The 11,103-nt window shown below is 28.9% G+C and overlaps 1 protein-coding gene across 5 annotated transcripts in view; it reads left to right on the top strand.

Annotated features, from left to right (window-relative positions):
- The window catches only part of LOC119608738 (serine/arginine repetitive matrix protein 2-like), a 57,014-nt gene that overhangs the window by 9,927 nt on the left and 35,984 nt on the right, over nucleotides 1–11,103 (top strand). For 3 of the 5 annotated variants that reach the window (XM_037963289.1, XM_037963288.1, XM_037963287.1), the window contains exons 3-5: nucleotides 3,281–3,895; nucleotides 6,823–7,445; nucleotides 7,515–7,614. In XM_037963289.1, the coding sequence (XP_037819217.1) occupies nucleotides 3,281–3,895; nucleotides 6,823–7,445; nucleotides 7,515–7,614 (1,338 nt within the window). Of the gene's footprint in view, nucleotides 1–3,113; nucleotides 3,896–6,822; nucleotides 7,446–7,514; nucleotides 7,615–11,103 lie in introns of all 5 variants that reach the window. The other 2 variants (XM_037963290.1, XM_037963291.1) reach the window with 2 other exon arrangements.

Raw genomic sequence — 11,103 nt, 5'->3', positions numbered from 1 at the left:
ACTATATAAACCATATGTTGCCCCATAATATGAATAATAAACTTTTTGCATCTCTATATTCGGCTGATAAGATATTAAGGCCGATGTCTAACTTTTATTTTCAAACATAGACCGGCAAGTTCTCAGACATTATTAACGGTTCAATAATCAAAACTAGTTCTAAATAACTCGATAATTCAATCTGATGTACTCAGTCTGCTGCTTCAGAATTACCAATATCTGATATGTTTTAAAGGCAGAAATTAAGGGCAACATACATAGCTCGCGAAGGAGTTATTTGCCCATATCTGTTTAAATTTTCTTTTTTTTATATTTTTTTTTAGGAAATTTTCTTAAAATTCTATTTTATTAAAAAGTTTTAGAAAAAGTCTTTTTCTTTAAAAAGTTTTCAAAACTTCTCTTTTTTAGAAAATTTTCGAAAAATTCTAATCTTTTAGAAAATTTGCGAAAAATGCTAATCTTTTAGAAAATTTTCCAAAATTTTCAAAAATTCTCTTTCTGTAGAACGTTTTCAAAAAATTCTCTTTTTTCAGAAAATTTTCGAAAAATTTCATTTTTTTAGAAATTGTTTGAAAAATTGTCTTTTAGAACATTTTCGAAAAAATTTCTTTCTATAGAAAATTTTCGAAAAATTCTCTTTCTACAGATTTCGAAAAATTAACATAGAAATATAGAAAATTTTCGAAATATTTTCTTTCTACAGGAAATTTGTCAAAAAATTATCTTTCTATAGAACATTTTCGAAAAATTCTCTTTTTAAAAAAATTATCGAAAAATTCTATTTCTATAGGAAATTTTCGAAAAACTCTCTTTCTATAGAAATTTTTCGAAAAATTTTCTTTCTATAGAAAATTGTCGAAAAATTGTCTTAGAAAATGTTCGAAAAATTCTCTTTAGAAAATTTTCTAAAAATTGTCTTATTTTAGAACATTTTTGAAAAATTCTCTTTCTATAGAAAATTTTCGAAAAATTCTCTTTTTATAGAAAATTTAAAAAAAAAAATATTTTTTTATTGAAAATTTTAGACAAATTTTTTTCTTTTAGAAAATTTTCAAAAAATTCTCTTTCTATAGAAACTTTTCGAAAAACTAATTTTCTATAGACAATTTTCGAAAAATTCTCTTTCTATAGAAAATGTTTGAAAAATTGTCTCTTAGAAAATTTTTGATAAATTCTCTTTCTATAAAAAATTCTCTTTGTATAGAAACTTTTCGAAAAATTCTATTTCTATAGAGACTTTTCAAAAAATTCTCCTTTTTAGAAAATTTTGGAAAAATTCTCTTTTTATAAAATTTTCGAAAATCCTCTCTTTTAAATTCTCTTTTTATTAGAATAATTCTGAAAAATTCTATAGAAAATTTTCAAAAAATTATTTTTTTATTGAAAATTTTTGAAAAATTATCTTCTTTTAGAAAATGTTCGAAAAATTTTCTTCTTTTAGAAAGTGTTCGAAAAATTGTCTTTCTATAAAAACTTTTCGAAAAATTCTCTTTCTATAGAAAATTTTTGAAAAATTTCTTTCTATAGAAAATTTTTGAAAAACTCTCTTTGTATAGAAACTTTTCGAATAATTCTATTTTTATAGAAACTTTAAAAGAAATTCTTTTTTATTGAAAATTTTCCAAAAATTCTCTTTTTAAAAAAATTTTTTTTCTATAGAAAATTTTGGAAAAATTCTTTTTCTATAGAAACTTTTCGAAAAATTCTATTTCTATAGAAACTTTTCAAAAAATTATATTTGTTAAAAAATTTTGGAAAAATTATCTTTTTTTTTTAAATTTTCGAAAAATTGTCTTCTTTTAGAACATTTTTGAAAAATTCTCTTTCTATAGAATATTTTCTAAAAAAATATATAAAAAAATCTTTTTTTAGAAAATTCAGTTTTTTTTAATTCTCTTTCTTTACAATATTTTCGAAAAAATTCTCTTTCTTTACAATATTTTCGAAAAAATTCTCTTTCTTTAGAATATTTTCGAAAAGTTTTCTTTCTGTAGAAAATTTTCGAAAAATTCTCTTTCTTCTTCCTTTCTCTTTGTATTTATTAAAAAATTCCTGAAAAATGTTCTTTTTATTAAAAAATTTCAGAAAATTTTTCTTTTTATTAAAAGAATTCTGAAAAATGTATCTTTTTAGAAAAATTTCGAAAAAGTCTGTTTTTTAGAAAATTTTCCAAAAATTCTCCTTTTTTAGAAAATTCTCTGTTTTTCAAAAATTGTCGAAAAATTATTTTTTTTTAGAAAATTTTCGAAAAAAGAGAAAATCTCTTTTTTTTTAGAAAATGTTCGAAAAATTCCTTTTGTTTTAATAAAATTTTCGATTCGAATTTCGAAATTCTCTCAATTCTGTTTAACTAAAATGTTTTGAACCTCTGAATATCTTCTAAAAAATTAATTTCTATTATTTTATGTTTTAAATCTACCGATAAAACTGAACTCATGTAGTCTACACACAATGGGAGGCCATTTATTTATTTGTTTCCTGAGTGGCCACTTTACATACTTAATAAAAACAAAAACTCCCTCCAAAAAAGCAACAATTTCAAATATATAATTTTAAACATCGACACTTCAAACGGAAACTTCCCATTATTATTGATATTATTCAAACGAATTGATTGAAGATGTTAAAGGAAATTGATGTTTTTTTTTTTTGTATTTTAAAGATATTGACAGATATAATTTTCTAGCATTATCTCTTCATTTTATTTATTATCAATTTTGTACTCAAACTCAATTGTTTAACATTTAAATGCTGCTGCTACGCACTTGTTAATATATTGACAGAAAATCGTTTGAAATATAAACAGATATTTCTTTTAACCTTTTTTTTTTTGTACATATACACAAACAAAAAAATCATTTATCAAATTGTAGATATTATGTTATGAATGTTTGTAATGATTTTGGGTTGTTGTTTTTTTGCTTTATTTTTTTCATTGAGGTTTGAGATCATCAACATCATCATCATCATTATAATTAAAATGAAATATTTGACAGCTTGAAGCTAGAATAATTTTTCTATATATTTTTTTCTTGTTTTGTTTAACTAGTAGAAATATGCCAAAAAAATACACTTAGAAAAATAATAGTTATTTTTTTCGATTTCTTTTATAGAAAATCAAAATTTATTTGATGAATACATACCATTTTATAAACATTGTGAAAATTTAAAAGCTTTAAGCAGGATTTAAAGAATTTTCTTTATTTTTGTTGTGGTTTTGAGTTTTGACAATTACTTATAACCATTTTGTTTTTTCAAATTAAATCAAAATAATCTTTAGCTTCTTCCTCTGCCTGTCCAACTGCAATGTCTGCCTTACAACACAAATTAATGGAACATCATCATCATAATCATCATGTGCATCAACAACAAACATGTGCTTCTTCTTTGCAACAATTGAAAATTTCCAATAAACACAATTTTATCAATTCAAATAATTTTAATAATAATTTAAATCTTATTAATAACATAAATAATCATCATAATTGTAATAATAACTATGCCACGCCCACTGCTTCATCAGTTCTTAAGCAACGTAAACAAAATGCAAATTCTACTACTACTACTACTACAAATTGTTCTTCTTCAATTCCTACTACAACTGCAATTCTATCACCATCATCAAAATTTCGCAAATGTCCTCTATCACCGCTTATAATCACTACAAATGCACCATTATTTTCAAACACTTCATCGTCATTGTCATCACCCTCACAGCAATTGGTGACTTCAGGGCCAGTGTCTCAGCAGCAACACTTTATGAAATTATCACCGGCCAGTCCTATACTGGGTCTGACACTTTCACCTTTATCGCCAAATTCTTCTTCGACGTGTTCCTCGTCAGTGCATTTAGTGCGTACCACGAAAACCACACGTTTACGTGCCGCCGCACTGGGTGAGTCAAGTCAGTCCTTCCTCCTTAAAACACATACACTGAAAATAATTTTGGTTTATTTATTTATTTTTTTTTTTTGGAAAAAGAAGGGATTTAATAATTTGCTGTATGAAATTGGTTTAACCCATCTCCCACTCCCCTCCTAACTTAATTTAGTTGGTTTTTTTTTTTGTTGTATTCCGCATATATAACTGATTTTGTACAGTGTAGTTTGTTGGTTTTGATAAATCACATTTTAATTGTTTATTAAAAAAATATTCTACTAATTATTGGATTTTATGTTTGGTTCCACTTATTTTGGTTAACTTTAACCTGACTAATTTATGTAACTGTTTAACCAAAAAATATTTTAAAAAAGAGTGTGTGGCATACAATAACAACTAATATTTTAATTTTTAGTTAAAAAATGCGGAATTTTTTTAATTTTCAAAAGTGCGGAAAGAGTAACTTGTGGTGTTTTTATGCTTTTTGGGTCAACATTAACATTATTTTAATAAATTATAGATATTTTTCAAAAAATCAAAGTTTTGAATCTATCGATCGTTATACGTAAAATTGCATTCAATCTTTTAAACCCGGAATTAATATATTTATCTCTGTTACTGAACCTATTTAAGATCGCTTTATTTTTAAATACAGCAACTCAATTTAAAACACTTGTGTATTCAATTTTGAAATCACTTTTTATTTAAAATTTAAGATAATATAATCAACTGATGTAATACGACATCGTTCAAATGTTCACCGTGGACCAACCCAGTTTTCGATAACTTTAGCAAAGAACAACGTCGGAAATACCTGGAATTTCATGTTCGTTTTAGTATTCAATAGTTGAAACAAAAAGTCGACTTTTTCAATTTGTGCAAAGTCGACTTTCCGATATTTTTCAATTTTATAAAGTCAACTTTCCGACTTTTTTTAATTTACGAAAAATCGACTTTTATAAATTTTTAAATTGTCAATATTTTGAACATCTTTTAACATCGACTTTTGAACTTTTTTTCGACTTTTATATAAAAAGTTGACTTTTTGACCTTCTTCATTTAAGATGTTCGAATAACGGACTACATAGGACCCTACATAATGGTTTAGCATAGACCAAGCGTCTATGATCCAGCCGGCAATTCGCAAACCGTCAAGGTATCGTGCCATGTTGCTCCGTTCTCTTAATGGAACCATATAACGCACAAATTCATGGCGCCGAACTGATCCCAAAAAAAATTTCCGATATTCAATTCCTTTAGCGATCACCGTTGACGATATTTGATTAAAAAAGTTGACTTTTCGACTTTTTTCATTCAATATGGTCGATTAACCGACTATATATTAAACAAAATTTTCGACATTTTTCAACAAAAAGTTGATGGTTCAATAGTTGATTTATAGAACTCTACATTAGGGCTAACGCTTTCAACATTGTTAACATAGACCAAGGATCTATGGTCCAGCTGGTCATTCGCCAAACTAGAAAGTATATTATGCTGTATGGCATGTTGCACCGTTTTGTTGATGGGACCACATATCGCTCAAATTCATAGCGCCGAACTGGTCCCAAAAAATTTTCCGATTTTCAAATCCTAAAGCGATCACCTTTTTCATGCACGATATTCGACTTACCAACTACATACATATTAAAATTAATAGTCGACTTTGACAAAAAGTTGATTGCTCAAAAGCTGATTTATAGGACCTTACTTTGTGGTTAGCGCTTCCAACATTGTTAGCATAGACCAAGGGAGTATGGTCCAGGAGGCCATTTGCCGAACTTGAAAGCATTGTATGCTCGATGGCACGTTGCATCGTTCTATTCATGGGACCACAAATTCGTACAAATGTTGGCGCGACATAATATGTATTAAAATATAACAAATCGTCAGTTCTTTAAACGTATTCCTGAGATTTGATTCTGAATAGCATTTACCTTTTGAAACCATTTACAGAGAATGTTTTTAAAGAAGAATGAAAAATAACTACGAATTTATTCTAAATAGAATTCATTCTTTTTAAGCTCTGATTACTCAATAAATCTAGAAATGACAGTAAGAACAGAATGACAAACTCCAGAACTTATGTATATGTTATGGAAAAGGATTTCTCTTCAAAAATCCTCTCTTCAAGTTGTAAGCTCAATTAAGAAATCGGCACATGGATAAAGAAGTTCCTGATAATAGGACCAAAGTACATTCAGTCTATCGAATACCGATCGTTCTAAAACTAGATCGACAAATACCTCTTAATTTTCCTCATTTTATGCTATACCTGCCTGCTCCTTTCATGTAATATATAATATACATGGCAGAAGAGCACAGCCTCAGATATTCATCTAAATTAGTTTTAGAGGACGACCTGAAAATCTTATTTTATGAAACTCAGCGATATTCAGATCAAATTATGGTTAAAAGCAAGAAGATTTTAAAAAATTCATATGTGTTGATTCTCATGAGGACCACAAATAGAGATAATGAAAACAATTTAGGAAATTTTAAGGTTATGAACGAAATTAACCGGTCAATTATATTCGACTATAATAACTTGCATATCTAAGACTTTTTTTAGTTCTATATGGTTTGTATAAAGTAGGAATATTAACAAAAATAGCCTAATTAAAACATTAATTTATTAAATTTATAATAAATTAATATTTTACTAAAAAATAGCGTTAAATACATTTTTAATTTTATTGTCAAATAATAGTCCTTAACAATGCTTTCTCTAACTGTTGTCTTAATGTCCTTATCAATCGTTATACTATTGCTTTCAATCCTATCCTGTCCTTTATGCTTTTCTCTATCTTTCTCTCCTTTTAACTTTGTTTACTAAAACTCTATTTGAAAAACATAAATCCTTAGAAAAACTAACCTCCAAATGTGTAACTAATTTCCCTCCATTTGTTTTTTTTTTCTATTCTACTTTTCTCACCTTTTTAGACAAGAAAAAGGACGAAGAGAAACAATTGCAACAGCAGCAACGTTTTACCTCCCCAACATCACCTAAACCACAACAACATCACTCACGTGCTTCACCCTCTAGCTGCTCTTCGGATTATCAAAAACTTACCAGTGGCTCGGAAGCAGAACATCACAAAATGTCCTCGGCTAATAGTTCACCCACACATCGTGGCAACAAGAAACTGATACCCTCTGTATCCGTTTCAATGAAACAGAATCTTAGTGAAACCCACTGCACAGCCTCACGTTCGAATAGCTTACGCTCGAATGCCAATTCACCTAAATCACCCAAACTGAAATCACAAAGTAGCAGCACAGAATGTACGGTAAAAATTACCGCTTCTCCTAAAGTGAAAACAAAATCGGCAAGTAACCAAAAATCATCACCCACACACAATGAAGATTATATTGATGCTGATTTTATGGAAATTAATGATTTACCTGTAAGTCCTTTGGGACCGGAAGATGAGGGTAGTACGGCCACTAGACCACGTTGTTCTACCATGTATACCGATTCGGATAAATCGAAATCATCGCTAAGTAATGGCGGTCAAAATAATGAAAAACTTTTGGAATTGAGCCCTGTACACAAAAGTAGAACTGTAAGTTATTGATTTTTTCTTATTGTGAAATTTTATTAATAATTTTTTTATTTATTTAACCGCCATTAGTGTAATAGATCACCTAGACGTAATGAGGATCGTGATAAGTCTTCGAAACGTAAATCGAATTTAAATCGTTCGCAAAATGAAGAGGCAACACCAGATGGTGGTAAGTTGATGATGGGAGTTATAAAGAGAAATCTATTTTTTTTCCTAAATAATTTTTCACAAACTGGGTAAAGTATTCTTAATACGGAAGATACATGATGAAAAGCAGCTGTTGCAAAAAATACTTTTCATATTACATATATCGGATATTGAAATTATATTAAGCATTTAAATTTGATTCCGATTTGACCAAATGTTTTTCTGTAGTAATCGGTTCGATTCGTTTTTATGCTAGTTAAAATTCGTCACTGGTACAGCTTTTATGACATCGTTCTCTTTTTAAGAAACGAAATGTTACCAACCTATGTTAATATTGCTATGTCTTCGACACTTTTAAAGGTTATCCGCTTGCCGACAGAAGTTGAAATTATCGCTGCAATATAACATTTAATTTCCAATAACATTTTCGTCGTATAAATCACTCTAAATTTGTTGAAGTTTGTTGCAAATAAAGTTGTTTCTGATCAGATTTATATCCATTATATTTACTGTTTTAGGCGAAATTGAAGAAACAGCTGAATGACAACGTTCAACTTTCGGCATTATCTAAGCTTCTTTTTCTTCTTTTTTATTAATCTAGTCTAGTCTATAGTCTAGTCTATAGTCTAGTCTATAGTCTAGTCTATAGTCTAGTCTATAGTCTAGTCTATAGTCTAGTCTATAGTCTAGTCTATAGTCTAGTCTATAGTCTAGTCTATAGTCTAGTCTATAGTCTAGTCTATAGTCTAGTATATAGTCTAGTCTATAGTATAGTCTATAGTCTAGTCTATAGTCTAGTCTATAGTCTAGTCTATAGTCTAGTCTATAGTCTAGTCTATAGTCTAGTCTATAGTCTAGTCTATAGTCTAGTCTATAGTCTAGTCTATGGTGCAGTCTTTAGTCTAGTCTTTAGTCTAGTCTGTAGTCTAGTTTATAGTCTGGTTTATAGTCTAGTCCATAGTTTAGTCTATTGTCTAGACTATAGTCTAGACTGTAGTTTAGTCTATATTCTGGTTTAAAGTCTAGTCTATAGTCTAGTCTAAAGTCTATAGGCCAGTCTATAGTTTAATAGTCTAGTCTATAGTCTAGTCTATTGTCTAGTCTATAGTCTAGTCTATAGTCTAGTCTATAGTCTAGTCTATAGTCTAGTCTATAGTCTAGTCTATAGTCTAGTCTATAGTCTAGTCTATAGTCTAGTCTATAGTCTAGTCTATAGTCTAGTCTATAGTCTAGTCTATAGTCTAGTCTATAGTCTAGTCTATAGTCTAGTCTATAGTCTAGTCTATAGTCTAGTCTATAGTCTAGTCTATAGTCTAGTCTATAGTCTAGTCTATAGTCTAGTCTATAGTCTAGTCTATAGTCTAGTCTATAGTCTAGTCTATAGTCTAGTCTATAGTCTAGTCTATAGTCTAGTCTATAGTCTAGTCTATAGTCTAGTCTATAGTCTAGTCTATAGTCTAGTCTATAGTCTAGTCTGTAGTCTAGTCTATAGTCCTGTCTATAGTCTAGTCTATAGTCTAGTGTATAGTCTAGTCTATAGTCTGGTCTATAGTCTAGTCTATAGTCTAGTCTATAGTCTAGTCTATAGTCTAGTCTATAGTCTAGTCTATAGTCTAGTCTATAGTCTAGTCTATAGTCTAGTCTATAGTCTAGTCTAGAGTCTAGTCTATAGTCTAGTCTATAGTCTAGTCTATAGTCTAGTCTATAGTCTAGTCTATAGTCTAGTCTATAGTCTAGTCTATAGTCTAGTCTATAGTCTAGTCTATAGTCTAGTCTATAGTCTAGTCTATAGTCTAGTCTATAGTCTAGTCTATAGTCTAGTCTATAGTCTAGTCTATAGTCTAGTCTATAGTCTAGTCTATAGTCTAGTCTATAGTCTAGTCTATAGTCTAGTCTATAGTCTAGTCTATAGTCTAGTCTATAGTCTAGTCTATAGTCTAGTCTATAGTCTAGTCTATAGTCTAGTCTATAGTCTAGTCTAGTCTATAGTCTAGTCTATAGTCTAGTCTATAGTCTAGTCTATAGTCTAGTCTATAGTCTAGTCTATAGTCTAGTCTATAGTCTAGTCTATAGTCTAGTCTATAGTCTAGTCTATAGTCTAGTCTATTCTATAGTCTAGTCTATGGTGCAGTCTTTAGTCTAGTCTTTAGTCTAGTCTGTAGTCTAGTTTATAGTCTGGTTTATAGTCTAGTCTATAGTTTAGTCTATTGTCTAGACTATAGTCTAGACTGTAGTTTAGTCTATATTCTGGTTTAAAGTCTAGTCTATAGTCTAGTCTAAAGTCTATAGGCCAGTCTATAGTCTAATCTATAGTCTCGTCTATATGTAGTCTATTCTGCAGTCCAGTTTATAGTCTAGTCTGTAGTATAATACTAATTATTTTAAAACTTAAAAAAATACTCGTTTTCTTATAAGTTAGTACTATTCCAAAATTTCAATTTTCCATGCCTGTATTGTTATATCATGAATATATCGACTACAAGCTAGACGTAAGCATCTATTTTGGACCAAAGTTTGGATACAACTATTTTATCTTCGTGACATCGTATTCTTCATAATTGAAATTTGTCTCCAATTTCAGCCGCAGCTGACAGTTCGGCTGCTGATAAAATCATAGCTTGAGAGATCGATATATGTTTAGCAGCATGGTCTCCTCCATCAGAGGGTTTTAATGTTAAGTCGTTTGAGTATACTATGAGGTTGCTGAGGTTGTATGGCGACCATCACTTCTTTCATTTTTTATTGATAATCTATGTCAGACATTTAGTTCTTATACTTGTTGTTGTTCTTATAATCTAAAAACGCGTTTTTATATTCCTAAACCTAAAGAATTCCGATAAGCACCTCATAAACAATCAGAACTCCGTCTCTAATTTACCAATAAGTACTACTCCCTCCTAAACCCTCCATACGTTTACAAATAACTGTGTTGCAGTAGTAGTCCATACTTTTAATTTGATACATAATTAGCATGACAAATCAACATTTTAACTATTATAGACAACATCTTCAATCATTTAGTATTTAGTGGGTGTTTCATAAGAGATGCCTTCTCTCCTCCACTTCACAAAATCAAATTAAAATTTTAATGAATTTCGGTTTTGGTTGAGTGCTCATGATTACTTAAGCATAAAAATGCAATTGAAGAATTTGTAAAGAAACAACAACATGCACCTTTTTTTATTTGCTTCAACCAGCAAAATCTGCATAATTTCCAAATAACAAATTTAGTCTTAAGACACAAGTCCAAAGAAGAACTTTAAACGTTAAATTGTTGAAAATCTAAATGGCTTTTTTAGAAATTAAAGAACTAGATATTAAAACTAAATTAAAACATTTACATTTGCAATCATTCACTCTGAAAAATATCAACGATCAACAGTTTGTAGTACTAACCCAAAAGATTTGTGTAAAATATGTTTGTTTTCAATGTGATTTTAAAGAGATTTACAATGCACGTATGTTATGAGTTTTTTTGTTAAGAAATTTAATAAATTTCATGTTCTAAATT

Source organism: Lucilia sericata, unplaced genomic scaffold, assembly GCF_015586225.1.
Source record: "Lucilia sericata isolate MDLA Ls3-8-SP2 unplaced genomic scaffold, ASM1558622v1 Contig000878F_arrow, whole genome shotgun sequence".
In the NCBI taxonomy this organism is placed as follows: Eukaryota; Metazoa; Arthropoda; class Insecta; order Diptera; family Calliphoridae; genus Lucilia; species Lucilia sericata.
The sequence above is the reverse complement of the archived record's forward strand: the minus strand, read 5'-3'. Positions and strand labels throughout refer to the sequence as shown.